This window comes from Lissotriton helveticus, chromosome 9 (genome assembly GCF_964261635.1).
Source record: "Lissotriton helveticus chromosome 9, aLisHel1.1, whole genome shotgun sequence".
Lineage (NCBI taxonomy): Eukaryota > Metazoa > Chordata > Amphibia > Caudata > Salamandridae > Lissotriton > Lissotriton helveticus.
In genome coordinates, this window is record NC_136070.1 from 28,036,528 (window position 1) to 28,054,527 (window position 18,000).

Genomic DNA, 18,000 nt, shown 5'->3' on the forward strand with positions numbered 1-18,000 from the left:
CTGCATAAAGCAGGATCTTAACCAGGCTATGGTCGACGCGTTTCGGTGGCTAAAACACTGATAAGATGCCACCTTCTTCAGGACCTGCCAGATATCGAATTTTATAAAGAGGGGTGTCTACTCAACCAGGGGAAAAGATGCAACCTGTCACGTGCTGGGGACTTGCTAGTGAGTCTTCTGATGTTTGAGAGCGTCCATCCAGTATTGAATATATTGGACGCCAGGAGAGTTAAAAAAAAAAAAACTCCCTCCTATGTATTTTGCTTGACTATGGATCGAGTATCCCTGTCCTATTAAATAAGTCTGTGTGCCGCTGTGTCCCGTGTTTCTTCAAAAGTCGTACCTTAAACACATTAACTCATTTAAAAAAAATAATAATAATTTGCCTTCAATTATCGCTTCTAAGAGTTGCTGATCCCAGCAAACTGCTCAAACTGATTCTATCTCAAGGGTCCTTGCTGATACAAATCCGGTTCCAACAAACTTTAAATAATGCATTCCATAAGGACGTTAAAACCCGGGTTTATCGTGACTCGTGCCGTGGGGTCTTTTTGAAGAAATGACGGGATTCTGTGAAGGGTTCTAATAGACGTGACTGACTGGCGCAAGTCTGTTGGAACAACTTTTAACGTCCTTATAGAATGCATTATTTAAAAGTTTGTTGGAACCGGATTTGTATCAGCAAGGACCCTTGAGATAGAATCAGTTTGAGCAGTTTGCTTGGATCAGCAACTCTTTAAAGTGATATAATTGAAGAGATTTTATTTTTTAAATGAGTTACTGCACGTCCAACTTATTTGTGGCTTGATACCGCGAACTACAAGTTAGTAAATGGCACATCAATGTGTTTTGACTTTGGTTATGTAGTCTAAGTAGGGCTTCCTCATAATAGCTTTTAGTTTCCGAGTATGTACAATTTTGCATGATTGTACACAGTTATTTTAGGATGTCAATTTCTGTATTGCCATGATGATTGTTTATTATTTTGTAAAGATATAAGGGCAGTTGAACACGCTAGCTAAATGTATTCACATGTATAGTTCCGTAAAAGCTGTTAAATGCTTTCAGTACCATACCCAGTACTCTATTAATAGTAGTAGTATTAGACGGTGAATCTCGCTCCTTAAGAGGTTATCCTCAACTGCGGTCACTGGACAAACTCCGAGCGGATGTTAATCGCAGTACTGTACTAAAACCAGGGCAACAGACTAAATGATTTATGTTCAGGAACAGGTCCAATTATTCGAAAGCTCTGTTCATAAAGCTTGGATCATGCACACACACAGGTTACTACCCTGTTACTATCCAGCAAACCTTGACTGCACGAGGACCTCAAGAAGAGGTCTTGCACATGGATCGTCAGAGCTTCTTTTTTTGTAGGTATGGCAGAAGACTTCACATATATGCTATAAGATCACTCTGTACGAGCTGTGTTGTGGAGGTTAATTCTTCCTCCTTGTGAGGAAAGCCTATGTTGAATCATCCCCATTGCTACTAATTGGTGTCCTAGTTGGCTTTTTGAGGTAAATATTGTCCTTGACAAACACGAATGCTCAATTAGAGGAGAGTTACTGAGCCTCACACGATCTACCCCGTCAAAGCCATTTTGATTGATCTTTCCTTAGTCACCTCATGGGCTTTTTGCATTGAAAGTGACAGTTCATTGGTATTTTATGATTTATGACACATTGACCTATATTTATGACTGGATAGTATCTGAACTCATACGGCTTGATGGTGGTCCAAATTCTGTCTTTGTTCCCTCCTGTTCTTTCTGGTTTGATATACGTGTCCTGATGACCGATTACAGTAGTCCACTAACGTTATCTAATATATTTGACAACATGTAATCATTTAGTCAATGATTGAATCCCCCCGTGCTGATTTCTTGAGTCTGCAAGCAGCGCCCTCCTACTCATCATGTTGAGAAACTGCTGAAAGAACCCCTTGTTTGCTGAAAGATGTAAATCTATTCAGGCCTCACCGAAACTCAACAGGATCCCTGTATTGCTGCAGCGTAAAACTCATGTATTCCACAGTTAACATCTGTGGCTGCAATAAAAACAAAATTATGTCTGATGCGATGATTTTTAATGATTCAGTAAAACACAATTCCTTGGCAGACTTCTTAAGAAACTTTACGTTATTTTCCAAACTGTTGTATCTTTTCAGGTGTACAGTTTGTCATCCATTTTTTATTGCTATTTTACTCATTAAAAGTACAATCATATCCATCCCATACATTCTGCTGTGTTGATATTTTTATATGTTAATATTCAACCCAATTTGGGGGAAAATACTCCAGTAAGGCTATTGAAATAGTGTGAGGGAAAAGCAAGAGCATATTACTGTTGCTTAAGATCTTATGCCCTGAAAAATTGAATTAGAGATCACCTGAGTCTTGTCAAGATGGTATTTCAGACTTATGAGGTTCGAAGTCCAAAGCCTTAACACAGGGATCTTTATTCACCTTCCTCTATAAAGGGGTTTCAGACAAATGAGGAATCTGAAAGTGAGACTGTTCTGTTGAATACACTGTTGTTCTCTTATTGTAATCCATTGATGTAACTGAAAGAGGATTATGGTTAGAAATCTTGTATCAGTGACTAGCTGAGAGCACCAGGAATGTTTTTATACCCATGTGTCGATATTGTGAATACATGAAATTGAAGGACCACGTGTCTCCCTGTTTGTTAGGTGTGTAGTGCCTGGATCACCAGCGGTGTAGTGAGCGACCTCAATGACCTTCGCAGGGTGCATCAGCTCCTGGTATCCTCCCTGATCAAAGTGCAAGCTGGCAAAGAAGGCCAGAACCAGCTGTACAACGAGAGCACGTCCACCATGGAGACCCTCGCAGTGTTGAAAGCATGGGCTGAGGTAAGTCAGAGCCAGTGCATGTATAAGTGGGGCCTGTTTTCGAACCATGGCAATTTTGGGTTGAGTTGCCAGAATAAATGTATGGTAAAGCAAAGTATAGCAGAATGGTCCAGTGAGCAAAACTGCTTGGAAGAAGTTTTGCATAAATTAGATAATCAGTTTGAGGCAGATGATTTGCTTTCAAGGTATTGCCAGGGGAGCTTTGGAGAGCTGGCCTTTATCCCCCAGCATATGCCCTGTATAGTTTGTCCACAAGCAAGATTAATCTAAACGCACTCCCTTCTATGCCACCGGCTAAAGTGTCGTAGCACATCTACACGTTCGGCAAAAGAGTATTTTCTAACACCATCTTATCTCGTCAGTCTCTAAATGCTGTCTTTCTCTTGGGAAGTTCTACATCTACCCTTTGGGACATGGCTAGCGAGATCTTTCCACCAGTCCTCAGCGAGTTCAGAAACACTGTTGCCCAAACAGTTTAGGGCGGGCAATACGCTACAAAATATGTTTTGATGTTGCACCTTGGCCCATCCGACTATAGACTGGTCTATAGGCACCACTGTCTTAATCAGACGTCATGCCTGGATGTGAGCTACTGGGTTATCCTCTTAACATTCAGGAATACCTGATCCATCCATACTCTTAGGAGAAAAGGCTAACTATAGGCTTATGCTTTTTGAGTACAGCTCTGTTGCCGCCCACTCATAGGCTTTTTTCCTGTAACAGTTTGTCAGTTTCACCAACAATACAGAAAATTCAGAGGCTACCTGCAGGGTCAAGCCTGTCGTCCGCAGCAGACCTCACAGTCAAATCAATAGTTGAACTGGACGTCTCTGCTCCAGGGTGCATAGTGGTGGTCAAAGTTGCAGACACCTCAATCTTCACACAGCAATCTTCCACCGCCCCGATCTGCTGCAACGTTTTGCAAACTGTGTATTTTTTCTCTGTCTGACAGACTTCTACCACAGATTCCCACCTTTTGAAGATTGCTTAGGCGTGTGAGAAGTTGGCCTGATATATATTGCTTACTATTCTAGTGATCACTTTGTATCATACCAAACAACCCTTATTGATGATTGGTTGTAGGTCAACCTTTCAGACCAGCTATCCTAGTAGCATGGACACGAGCAGTCTTCAGGCTAAACTCTAGAGGGCGTGTTAAGCCAGCTGTTTCACCATCACATATACCCCTTGAACACCAAGTGAAAGGACACCACACAAGTTGTTATAAAAATATAGGATATTTATTAATAACAGTTCTACCCTGAACTCTTTATGAGTCAGGGAGCTAAGCACAATACAAAACTCTTACGAAAATACTTTAAGTTGCACAATTTACACAAATGCCCGAGGGGCACGAAAAACCATATACACAAAAAGTGGAATGCGAAATGCTAGCAGGTAAGTAACAAGATCCAGAGGCTTCAGGATCGCTAGGACTACACTACTGAACCTTAAGATTACGAGCAAGGGCCAGTCTGGAGCAACCAGACCAGCGGTGAAATCGTCGTGGTACGTCGTCAAGAGGGTCACTAGCCAACGGGCAAGTGACCGGACAACGTGGCAAGCAGCAAAGAAGCAGAAGGGCCCCACTCAGATCTCGTGGATGCTGGGGGGCTGGACTTCGGTGCTGAAGCTGCTTAGGGTTAGGGCTTCTCAAACCCCAATGCACTTACTCGAGGGTCTCTCGGGGGTCGTGCTGGTGAAGAGTCGTGCAGGTCTTGAAGATGGCCGGTCCCACGGGTCTCGTCACGCCCACGAATCTCAGCTGGGCTGGATGATGTAGGTAGAGGTCAGAGATGGCAGGGAATCCGGGTCTCGTCGAGCTGGGCAGTCTTGATCCGGAGGATGGACTTACAGCAAACCGCAAGAGCTTCGATGGTGCCTGCTGGTGCAGGGTGGCTACTCCTTAGCCACAAGGGAGAGTCTTCAGAAGAGTCAAGAGTTCCTTTCGTGGAAAGTAGTTTCAAAATTCAAGATTATCTAATTTGGGAAGGGGGCCTGCTCCTACCTTTATTCTAAGAAAAGGGGCTGGCACGCGACTAAGTCCTGCCCTATGGGTGGGACTAGGAGGGGGGTGGTTACACCCCTCTCCTTTGTCCGATCTCTCCCCAGCTCAGGGGCTGGTGTGCCCCAGGAACTGGTTTGAGCCGGCATATGCACAGTGAGCACCGGGGTGCCACTTGCAGTCACCTTCCTTTCAGCCCTGCCTACCTGGGATACACAAAATCCTGTCTGGGATGGTGCTAGCACCGCCCCCGACAGGAAACCCTTTGTCCAGGCCTCCGTTGCTGGAAGGACTCCCAGCAGCAGGAGGGCAGACTTGTGTCTCGGTGGCAGCATCCATTTTGTGGAGCTGAGGCTATGTCTGACTTTAACCGGGGTTCACAGTTACATACATGTCGTGTCCCTCTAGAAGGGTGGAATGCTAACCCCGTCGCCAGAATTGGCGAGGGGTTAGTATTCCAATTCATATGACACCTTACTCGACATGTTTTGATAATGCTATACCAAAGTTAGCATTTAACCGCGAGGATTATAATGCACTTAAGAGTATATGGTATAGCGTTATCATGGAACAGCTATTTGGACTTGGTTCCGCAAGCTGCAAACGGGCTCAGCTCATGCCAGAGCACCATCTCACATAATTCCAAGCACTCTGCCTTCAGGATTGATAAGGCCTGCCATGGGAGTGACCGATAGGAATATATGTGTCCATTTTAGGGTTAGATATAGGAATACTATGTTCGAGGCATGTGGGCTGCTAAATTCATATCTTTTGCATTAGATCGCCGCCTAGTGTTGGGTCCGGATGATCGCACATTGTTGTCCTGGAAGAGTCTTCGAAGTATCCTGAGATAGGTGGCTCCTCCCCTGGACTACAGTGCGCATGGGCATCGGCTCCATCCCCAGATTGTTTTTTTCCGCCATTGGGTTCGGATGCGGTCTCGACGTCTCTGTCGGAACCGAGAAATCTAGCTTTTTACCGGCCAAAAGGCCTTAGTTTCACTACGTCGGTATTGTTTGCTTACGGTCTCGAGTTCTTCCGTCTCTTTGAGTCGGAATCTGCGGAGTCGTATCACTCTTCGGACATCGAGGCCTTCTCATCGCAACACGACCGCAACTTTTCAGCATGGAGCGGAGCCCGTTTAAATACTGTCCCCTATGTGGGTCCAAATACCCACATATCGACGTGCACCCGGTCTGTAACAAATGCCTCTCGCCAGACCATAACGAGGACACCTGCATGGCCTGCTCCAGATTCAGGTCAAAGAAGACGCTCAAGCTTCGGCGCGCGGTGCGCCTTGAGGCCAGACAAGCGGCCCCGGATCCAGAGAACATCTTCGGCGACCAGGAAGAAGAAGGCCGAAGCCATCATCTTCAAATCTCACCGCCCGCGACGGAGGTCGAGGCGGATCCGGAAGACGACGACGGAGTCGTGGGTCAAGGCCTTGAATACGTCGACGAGGTAGGGGACGTCGAAGAAGTTTATGGGGCCGCGGAAGATAGCTCGGGGGATGAGCTATGCCCCGAAGGTTACGCGGATCAGGCTCGGGTCACGGGATCGCCACTCGGCCTTACCCAAGACCCCGTACCGCAAGCCACGGCCCCGCCTTCAGGCCCGGCCACGGACATACTTGCTACGCAGCCCGTATCGAAACCGAAACTGAAACCAACGGTATCGACTACACCTAAAATGGCCGACCCGAAAACGAAACCGAAACTAACGGATTCGAGTGTACCTAAGATGGCGGTCGTTCCACCTAAAACGCCAAAGCCTGCTACCTCATCGACTCCGTCGGCCTCCGGTCCACAGAAGTCGAAGAAAACTGTCGATTCGACAGTGCCGAAGTCGTCAGCAGAGGAGGCGTCCTCTAAGAAGGTCGTCCGGCACGGGTCGACCGGGACGACGCCGTCAAAGTCCGCCAAAGCCAGCGACAAGACTCCGGTACTGACTGGGACGTCGTTAGTCGGACGCGTGGTTGAGACGGAGCCTGCAAAATCACAAGGATCGAAGGGCGGAAGCTCAACACATCGGTCCAAGGACTCTGTGTCTACGGCTGCAGCATCGACGTCTAAGACTCCGAAGGGCCCACAAGACGTCGGATCCGAAGGCAGGGTGAAGGCCTCCTCGTCGGCGCCAAGTGCCGCTGTGAGTGACGCATCTCTCATCGTCTCTTCACTCCAGAGAATTCGGGATAAGGCCTCTGCGACGTCGGCTCCGGCGCCGTCGCACCAGAAGCCGATGGACATGCCGGCTAAGCCTGCTGGTAAACTTCTCTTCATTCTGCCGCCAAAGGAGGCACCAAAGGCCTTTGCACCAAAGACGGCGCCAAAGACATCGGAATCGTCCACGTCTGCAGCAGTTTCAGGTCGACAACTCGACTCAGGAGAAGATTCTGAGCGTTTTATCGACGCAGACACGGGCAAATTGACCCTTTACAAGAGGAAGATCACTTCCCAACCAGTGGACTCCTATGTTATCCCACTGAAGAAGAAAAGGCTTGCACAGAACGCTCCAGCCCTGATTGAACCTATCCAGCCTCCTCCTAGAAGGAGCCCAACACCTTCCCCCGAACACTCTGAGGGAGAGGACTATGGAGAAGATGACCAGTACACTTTCCCCATCAATGAACCAGATGCACAGCAAGATTCCTATGACGACATAGGTGACCAAGGCACCCAGCATGTGGGGCAGGACCCACAGCCTTTCAGTGCACGTGCATCCCCAACAGAAGACTCTGCAGGTTTTCATGCACTCATTGAACAGGCAGCTGCTAATCATGATGTGGACATGCATGCTGACCCAGTGGAGGAAGACTTTCTATTTGACACTTTTTCAGTCTCTGAAAGGACAGTCAAGACACTTCCTATGCTCAAAGGTGTCCTTAAGCATGCTGCGGAAATCTTTAAAGAGCCTACCAGGGCGAGGGTGGTCAATCCACGCATCGAGAAGAAATACAGACCAGCACCTGCGGACCCTGCATACATTCGGGGACAGTTGCCACTAGACTCTCTTGTGGTCGCAAATGCCCGCAAAAGGGCAAACTCCCAGAAGACGGGTGAAGCTCCTCCCCCAGACAAGGAGTCTAAAGTGCTAGAGGCAGGGGGCAAAAGGGTAGCTGCGCAGGCTGCCAATTTCTGGCGTATTGCGAATACACAGGCGCTATTGGCACGTTATGATAGGGCGCATTACGACACCCTAGAGCAAGTTTTACACCTGCCTTCGCAGTTTCAAGAGGGTACCAAACTGCTTATAGAGGAGGGCAAACTCATCTCCAATGCAGCCATAAAGTGTGCACTTGATGCCGCAGACACAGCAGCTAGGGCTATTAACACTAGCGTCATGCTGAGACGACAAGCGTGGCTAAGCCTATCAGGGTTTAAACCAGACATTCAAACAACCATACTCAATCAGCCCGTCAATCCTGATAGACTGTTTGGTCCTGATGTTGACACCACCCTCGAAAAGATTAAGAAAGACAACGAAACAGCTAAGTCTATGGGGGCCCTTCAATCACAACAATTCCGGGGCAACACTTTTCGTCGCTCAGGTGCACGTGGAGTCACCAGAGGACAGATGGGTCAACAGTCAGTTCTCTAGAGGTGGAGCACAGTCCTCGTACCCCAAGCAGAATAAAGGGGGTTATCGAGGAAACAGCACCAGAGGACGTGGCAGAGGAAACAACAACTCCCGTTCCTCTGCCCCAAACAAACAGTGACTCTCTGTCACTGCCCCCCGACCATTTAACACCTGTCGGGGGGAGACTTCTGCAGTTCCTGCCAGTCTGGACAAACATCACCACAGACAGGTGGGTACGACAACTTGTCCAGTACGGTTATTGTCTAGAGCTAAAGTCCACTCCACCCAACATTCCACCAAGGCAACGGCCTATGTCCGCAGAGCACTTGCACTTATTGCAGCAAGAAGTAGTGGTGATGCTGCAAAAAGGCGCAATCGAGCTCGTGCCAGTGGAGGAGGAAGGCACAGGGGTATATTCCCTGTACTTCCTTATTCCAAAGAAGGACGGATCTCTCAGACCCATTCTGGATCTGCGTCCCCTCAACCTGTATATACTGTCAGAACATTTCCATATGCTTACACTGCAACAGATTCTTCCCTTGTTAAACCAAGGGGACTTCTTAGCAACCTTAGACCTCAAGGATGCTTATTTCCACATACCACTACACCCGTCCCACAGGAAATACCTCAGGTTCACTATCCAAGGCAAGCATTATCAGTTCAAAGTCCTACCCTTTGGAGTGACCACCGCCCCAAGAGTGTTTACCAAGTGTCTGGCGACGGTTGCGGCGCACCTCAGGAGGCAGAACATCCATGTCTACCCCTACCTGGACGACTGGCTCGTTCAAGCCAAGTCGGAACAACAGTGCGCCGCGGACATGTCGACTACCATTCACCTCCTTCACGATCTGGGCTTCTCGCTGAACTACCCAAAGTCGCACCTTCAACCGGCACATGTCCGGCAGTTTCTGGGCGCGACGATCAATACCCTGACGGCCATGGCTCAGCCAAACCAGGTCAGGATAGACAGCATGCAGTCTCTAATCCAAAAGTTCATACCACAACACTCGCTTCCAGCGAGAGTGTTCATGCAGTTGATTGGCATGATGGCCTCCTGCATCTTCATAGTCCCTCACGCACGGTTACATATGCGTCCGCTCCAGGAGTGCTTAGCAAATCAGTGGACACAGGCTCAGGGACAATTGACAGACCTAGTGTTGGTTACCAGTCGGGCGTACAACTCTCTGCATTGGTGGAATCCACACAACCTTTGCAAGGGCCGACTGTTCCAAGAGCCAGTGCCACAGATTATCCTGACAACGGACGCATCTCTCCAGGGATGGGGAGCTCATCTGCTCACTTACACAGTGCAGGGACTATGGACGACGCAGCAACAGAAAATGCACATCAACTATCTGGAACTGATGGCAATCTTCATGGCGCTCAAGTCCTTCAATGTACATCTGTGCAACAAGGTAGTGTTAGTCCGGACGGACAACATGACAGCGATGTACTACATTCAAAAGCAGGGAGGCACCCACTCGCCACAGCTGTCTCATCTGGCTCAGAGCATGTGGAAGTGGGCCATTCAGAGGAACATTTTCCTCATGGCAGAACACCTCCCGGGCAAGGACAATCAGATGGCGGATCTGCTAAGCAGATACAGCCATCAAATGCACGAGTGGGAGTTACACCCATCAGTACTCCGCCCGTACTTCCAGCAATGGGGTCATCCGGAGATAGACCTGTTTGCCACAAACGAAAACGCAAAATGCCAACACTTTGCCGCCAGGTTCCCTCACCCACAGTCGCAGGGGAATGCGATATGGATGAACTGGTCAGGCAAATTTGCGTACGCTTTTCCACCAGCCCCTCTGATACTGCTGGTGGCAAGAAAACTAAGGCAGCACTCGATGACACTCATCCTAGTTGCTCCAACGTGGGCACGCCAAGCATGGTACACCACGTTTCTGGAACTCTCGGTGGTGCCGCATCAAAGGCTGCGCCTAACGCCCAGGCTTTTGACGCAGAACCATGGAGACATTCAGCATCCAGATCCGCAACAGCTCAACCTGGCGATCTGGCTCCTGAAGTCCTAGAGTTTGGCTACCTTCACCTACCTCCTGAATGCATGGACATCATCAAGGAGGCAAGGAAGCCGACTACCAGAGCATGCTATGCTGCAAAATGGAAGCGTTTCGTCCTTCACTGTACGGCCAATAACATAAACCCGCTAGATGCATCTATCCCTAACATCATTTGCGATCTGTTACATCTTTACAAGTGCAATCTAGCCTACACTTCCATTCGGATACATCTATCCGCCATAGCAGCTTATCTTCAGAACAGGCAACATCTCTCTGTCTTCAGAGTGCCGGCCATTAAGGCCTTCCTTGAAGGTCTGAAACGAGTCATTCCCCCAAGAACACCGCCAGCTCCGGTGTGGAACCTCAATGTGGTCCTCACCAGGCTGATGGGACCACCTTTTGAGCCACTACACTCGTGTGAACTCCAGTTCCTAACGTGGAAAGTAGCTTTCCTTATTGCTATTACGTCACTGAGACGTGTCAGGGAGCTGCAAGCGCTCACAATCCAAGAGCCATTCATACAAATTCATCCAAATAGGGTGGTACTACGTACTAACCCCAAATTCCTTCCGAAGGTGGTGTCACAGTTTCATCTCAACCAAACTATTGACTTGCCTGCATTCTTCCAAAACCCACAAACAGTGGCGGAAAGAATGCTCCATACTTTGGATGTTAGGAGGGCGTTGATGTACTATATTGACAGGACACAACACTTTAGGAAAACGAAACAACTTTTTGTTGCCTTCTCAGCACAGCACAAGGGCAACCCTATTTCCAAAGCAGGAATAGCCAGATGGATTGTTAAGTGCATCCAGATCTGCTATCAAAAGGCTAAACGCACCTTAACAATACCCCCAAGGGCGCACTCCACACGCAAATTGTGGGCATCCATGGCTTTCCTGGGGAACATTCCTTTAGAGGACATTTGTAGAGCAGCCACATGGGTTACACCACATAACTTTACAAAACTGTGTTGATGTGCATTCCAAACAGCAGGCAGCTGTTGGGCAGGCTGTTCTCAAAACACTTTTTCAGGTTTCTGCAGCTGGCACGGGCAACCGCCGCTAAAGGAGGGACTGCTATATATTCTATGCAAAAGATATGAATTTAGCAGCCCACATGCCTCGAACTGAATATGCTGCTTACCAGTATGCATCTGTTCTTGGCATGTAGGGCTGCTAACATTCATATCGCCCACCCTCCTCCCCGGTGCCTGTCGCAGCTGCAGACATACTCTTGCATTCAATCATTAGCATGGACATCCTTTACACTTTACACTCCATCTCTGCCACAATGGCTAAAAACAATCTGGGGATGGAGCCGATGCCCATGCGCACTGTAGTCCAGGGGAGGAGCCACCTATCTCAGGATACTTCGAAGACTCTTCCAGGACAACAATGTGCGATCATCCGGACCCAACACTAGGCGGCGATCTAATGCAAAAGATATGAATGTTAGCAGCCCTACATGCCAAGAACAGATGCATACTGGTAAGCAGCATATTCAATCTAAAGCAAAGGGTGTTTACACCACCTTCCCCCAGCTGTCGTGCAGCCAGTTGTGTCTGTTTGGGTGGCCAGCCAGGGGTGGCATAATACATGCTTCAGCCCCTGGTAGGCCCTGGGTACACCTATGCCCTGGATACCTAAGGTATGCTGTACAGGGACTGGTAAGGTGGCCCAGTACCAATTGGTAAAATGCACCTAAGGTACATGGTTGTAATTTAGAGAGAGAACAGCTAGGCTGTGGGTCTGATTAGCAGGCCCACAGCCACGGAAAGTCGTAAATCAGTGAAGCAAAAAGCAAAAATCTGGGGTGGCCATGGGATTGCCGACCCCACTCTCCTACAAGGCGTTAGACTGAATCTGGACGGTTTTGAGCAGTTCCTCAGCACGCTGGTAAGCGGCATCGTGTTGCACCACACTGATGCCGTTTAGCAACAGGAATTATGTGCAGAGCCTATACAGGCGCCTCTCCTGCATGTGAACATCAGTTCCTTTCTTTCTGCGCCACCAGACCTAGATCTGGAACTACATCTTGTCTCTTGGAAATCCGCTTTTCCGAACAAATTTACAGTTTTCAAAGGAAATGTCACCTCCCGAAACGACCGGTTTTAACCCGATTAAGGAATTCCACAACAAATGTCTGTGACAGATCATCAGGGTTGCATCACAACTCTAAGGCCTACAGTGACTGCGCGTTGATAAACCCAAAGGCCATACGGGACTGCAAGGTGAAACTCCACATTACCAGGTACTGGAAGACTCCTCGTCAAGATCAGTCCATGTCCAAAGGTCGGTGTTTGTCCCATCCCAGTCCAGAAGTTTAAGGAATCAAACCAGAGGTTGTTTATAATCGTGTTCCAAATCTTCGGGTAAGTCGATGAAAAATCATAAAAAATTCAATTGGGACTCTTCTCGCCAATCTTGTACTCCTAACAAGGCGTAAGTGTGTCACAATCTTCCCAATCCCGCTCACTAAGCCTTTTAGAATTCTGAGCCTATCCTGCAACTTTTTGCAGCACTATCAGAGTTTTCCACTGCCAGAAGCGACACCGAGGCCGATCCGAGAGTTAAGTGAGGCCATGTTCCTAATGGTGGGATCCCTTCCAGCTCTCTCTGGTGCACCTGCAGGCCCTAAGGAGTCAAGAGGCACTTCATCTGTGATACAATACCACCGGCAGGTTCGTATTCCAGTTGAACCCTCCAGATCCACCACTGGGCCTCCTCTGGCTCCTGTTCCGACTCCTTCTCCGATGTGGTGCCGAGGCAGACTTCATCGATGCCAGAAAACAGGGTACCATTGTTCTCCAAGTTCTTGCCACTATGACCTCTAGCAAGGCCATGCCCGGTTTCCATCAAACCACAACCTGTGCTTGTCATCCAAGTCCACAAGGAAGTTCCCACATAGATCTGCTACACATTTGTCAAGAAGCAGCCTCCTGAAGCACTGTGAACTTCCAGCAGGGAAAAAGCTGGTACTACTGCTTTGACACACACTGATTCTGACCGTGACATCTGCCAGGCAGTTATGTGGGCATCACTTCAATGTTCATGCAGCGCTACTGTCTGAGCAGCCAGGCTTACCAAGAGGGGTATTTCGCCTGCTCTGTCATGAACTTTTTGGGAGGAGTCCATTCACAGATCCACCTGCAAATAGGTAATGCTTTGTTTTCTATTTTAAAGGTGAAGAGTCTGAAGTTAGAAGTCTCGATCTGAAGTTACTTACTTTTGGTAATGCTTTTTCTGGTATAGACTTAATCTAACCACAGATTCCACACAATCCTCCCATTTCCGTGCAACGGACTCTCTTCTTTACTAAGATCCCAAATAATCTGCACATTGGTCACAACCAATTTGCTTTTGGGGCTCTCCATCTCGGGACGTGGAACCTCTCGAATGCAAATTACTTTGACGCGCAGGAGTGACGCCTATAGAGCAGACCGGCATTAGTGTGGAGCCCCAGGGCGCCTCCTACCTGCACACAGACTTAATGATCAAAACAACAAAACGCTTTTACTTACCTGTTTACAGGAAATGTCCCAGTGCAGTATCCAGGTGTACTGCACTGTGTAAGTAAAGTAAATCTGTAAAGTAATCTACTTGACATTCTACTAAGAAGCCAATTCAAAGTATGTGTTCAGTATTTCAAAAGGATTGCATTACTAGAAGCTCTACTATAATCAAATCAAAGTATATATACAGTTGCAAATCAAATTGTTTACAAACTGCCTTACTACTGTAAAGTATGTATTGATTACCTGTGCCTGTGCTGTGACAACACTACCACAAATAGAGAGTAAGGTGCTATCTACTTTTACCTCCGCCTACCTTTGGGGTTTCACTGAACTCTGTGCACACCCAACCTCACTTTGGTATAGTATATACAGAGCCAGCTTCCTACAGCAGGTGATCATGCAGCAGGCAGTTCTCCCTGCCCCATCTGAAAGCATTCTCTGGTTTCCTGTGAGAGGTGAAGAGCAGGGGTCTGTGGTCCCCAGTGGAATGAAAGCTCCATATCAAATTTCTGGAGCTTCATAACATCCAGCTGGCTCTGAAAGCATTTCTCTCATCCTTCAGAGAAAGGCTGGTGCAGGTCCTGACAGGCAACATGACTGTTATGTGGTACTGTTAAGCAGGGCAGCTTGGGGCCTTAGATTTTGTGGCAATAGACACTGTGCCTTAGGAGATTCCTGCGCCCGCAAGTGATATCTCTGTTGGTCTACCACCTGGTAGGATCCCTTAACACCAGGGTAGGCAAGCTCCGTAGACACTAACTGCCAGACAATGAATCCCATCTTCATCTCTCAGTGACTCAGGACTTTATCACCAGTTGGTACGTGCCCTGACTGGATGTTATGTTATGTTAATATCATTTATTTTGCGCACAGATGCTCCAGCTAAGGAGCGTCCTGGCGCAGGGAGTGGTGAACATAACACAACGCAAAAAGGAACAAAAAAATGAATATGAGGAAAATTAAAACAAATGAGTTTTCAGGGCCCTACGAAATACTAATAAGTCCTCTAACAGGCGGATTTCTAAAGGGAGAGCATTCCAGAGGGTCGCAGCTCTCACACGAAAAGAACGACCGCCCATCCGGCTGAGCCTGAAGCGCGGGACAACCACAAGGGATTGCCCGAGAGATCTAAGAGAGCGAGTCGGGACATAGGCCGATACGAGATTATTAAGAATCTCAGGTGCCAACCCTTTTAAAATTTTGAAAGCAAGGCTAAGGCCCTTGAAGTGAATTCGGCTTTTGATCGGTAGCCAGTGTAGGGACCGCAAAGTACTAGAAGTGGGACAAAACCTTGGCAGACCCACCACTGCTCTCGCAGCCGCGTTCTGTACGCGTTGTAAGCGAACGATCTCCGATTGGTTTGCTCCCAGCAGGAGCGAGCTGGCATAGTCCAGCCGGGAGATAATCGTCGCTTGAATGACCAACTGTCTTGTCGGAGCATCTTTTTGTCACCTCGGAGAACGTGCAGTGTTGCGATTACTGCATGCTGGAGTTCCACAACAGGAGCCCATCTGGGGATGCATGCCGCCTGTAGTGAAAATGCAGGACGTCCATATGCATTTCCACCACTGCCTCTCCTACCTCAAGTTTTAAGCAAGGTCAATACAGACCTGGCCCATCTCACCTTGTAAACTCCATATTGGGCCAGGAGTGTGTGTTATTCTGACCTGTTCAGGCTTTGCATTTGCCCTCCAGTCTGCCTCCCTCTTCGGCAGGACCTCCACAAACTATACATCCATGCATGGAGATTGAGTGGCAAAAACTGAGCAGTTGCAACCTTTGTGCTGAAGTAATGGATGTAAAACTTGTCCGCTTCATAGTCTGCAGTCCAAGTTAGGTATTGTAGGATCCTCACTGATTGTCATAAACCTAGAATATTCCCGTTCACCCTGGAACGCTTCTTTTCTAATATGAGTCAGTCTGTAGTTGGAGGTAGGCACACCAATGTTCACAGTCTGGTGATAACCTCAATGAATAGCGAGATAGAATAGCTTTTATTGCATATTTCTTATGTAAATAAAACTATTACATTGACCTCGACTGCAGCTTTGACAACGTAGAGTGAGATCTTCTCGTTGTCAACCATTAGTAACTCCCTGGACTCAACAGATCCAGCTTCCTGAACTTTGATGTTGAGTGACAGTATTTTAGCAAAGGCCTGAACATTGCTGGTGTTGATGTCGGTCTAGTTGGTGCCAGAAATAAGGTGGTCGGTGCCTGTGGTCTTAAAGTGGACATCAGCAGTGCCGTCAGTCTACGACAGCAAACCGGTCGTGCCAAACCCCACTTCTGTGTCGACGGTTGCTCCTGGCTATGGCGGGAGTGCCTGGAGTGATGATGATGGTTCCTCCAAATCTTTCTCTCCTTCGAACTCCTTCTATGGTAGTCTTTTTCACAGAAGTGCACAGACTAAGTGAAAGGCACCCCCCTCTATGGCTTGCTTTCTGACCTTCACTTGTCCTTGAGTGTTCGTTCTGCACTCCACAGAAGACTCCATCACTTCCATGCCCCTTGTCAGCAGGCACTGTCAGCACACGTTCAGTACACCATTCTCTTTCTTGAGAAATTGATGGTAAGAAACCCGGGCTTCTTTACTGCCAAAGGTTTTTGCTCTTCCATTTGTCAGTCCATTACCCTTCCTGCTTTTTTACTGTCCGCCGCTTCCCTTGAAGGTGGAGGAGAAGCTTCCCAGGTTGATCTGAGGAGGCTTTCAGTTTTTGCACTGAACGCTTAACAGAATACAGTGTCAACAACCAGCCTTTCATTGGATTTGCTCGGACTACGAAGGGGAAGGTGGTGCAGAAATTGACCCTATTGAGGTGGATCTTCTTGTATATTAAGGCATGCTGTTCTCTGGCCAAGAAGGGGCGCTCTGAGGGCCTATGAGCTCATTTAATAAAAGCTGTCAACGGTGAGTGAGAAGTGTTCTGTCCTAGGCCTATTCCAGGTTGTACAGGAGCGTCTGGACTACGGTAACTCCCTGTATATTGGCCTACCTCAACGGTTGTTGGATATGCTACAGGGGGTTATGAACGACGCAGCCCGGCTGATTTACAAGAAACCTAGGACTGCCCACTCTTCCCCTCTGATGCAGGAGCTACATTGGCTCCCGATTCGGCAGAGGGTTGTTTTTAAAGGATTGTGCATCGTACATAAGGCGTTGTATGGTAATGCACCGAGATACCTGAAATCTCGCCTGTCCCCTTATACACCGAGCAGGACTTTGCGTTCGTCGGACGCTACCCTCTTGTCCCAATCCCGCTTTAAACTGGCCACGGTGGGAGGACGTGCTTTCTCCAACACGCTTCCTGTTTTATGGAACAAATTGGCCCCAGAACTAAGGAAGGAATGTAACTTGTTATCCTTCAGGAAAAAGTTAAAAACCACTCTGTTCAGGCAAGCATGGAGTAGCCTCTAGGCGCTGTGTTAAGATCAAGTAAATACCGAACCCCCACTACGTAATCTGGACAAACAGCGCTTAGAGACCCCGGTGGTTATAACGCGCTATACAAATTAAATAAATAAATAAATAAATAAATCTGTGCATGCATTCACTAAGCATTATTGCCTCGACAATCCGATCCTCCGAGTAGGCTAATTTGCCCACTCAGCTTTGCAGTATATTTTGGTGAGAGTCCTCTCCACACACACTCCCAACGTTAGGGCTGGTGCGACCTGAATATCTTTTCAAAAAGTGAGAAATCTGCAGTTTGAAGTATCCATCTGAAGAACAAGTTATTTACCTTTGGTATTGCTGTTTTTTTAGCATGTTTTGCTATAAATACACATGCTTTGCTGCTGTATAGTGTTGGGCTCAGATTTTTGCAAGTTGTATTTTTTCAAAGAAAGGCTTTCGAGTCACATGATGCACTGTTCGTCCTCCTTTAGTGGGTACTGCACAGGGGCACCAATTACATGTTGGATATTTTTTCCCACCATTGGATTTGGACATATACCGAGGAGACTCTGAGGCTCCACGTTGTTCAGGCCTGAATGGT

At 47.8% G+C, this 18,000-nt stretch overlaps 1 protein-coding gene across 2 annotated transcripts in view; it reads left to right on the plus strand.

Annotated features, from left to right (window-relative positions):
* Positions 1–18,000, plus strand: part of HEATR5A (HEAT repeat containing 5A) — a 314,530-nt gene that overhangs the window by 210,171 nt on the left and 86,359 nt on the right. For both annotated transcript variants that reach the window (XM_078659395.1, XM_078659394.1), the window contains exon 27: positions 2,698–2,877. In XM_078659395.1, coding sequence (XP_078515521.1) covers positions 2,698–2,877 — 180 coding nt within the window. The remainder of the gene's footprint in view (positions 1–2,697; positions 2,878–18,000) is intronic.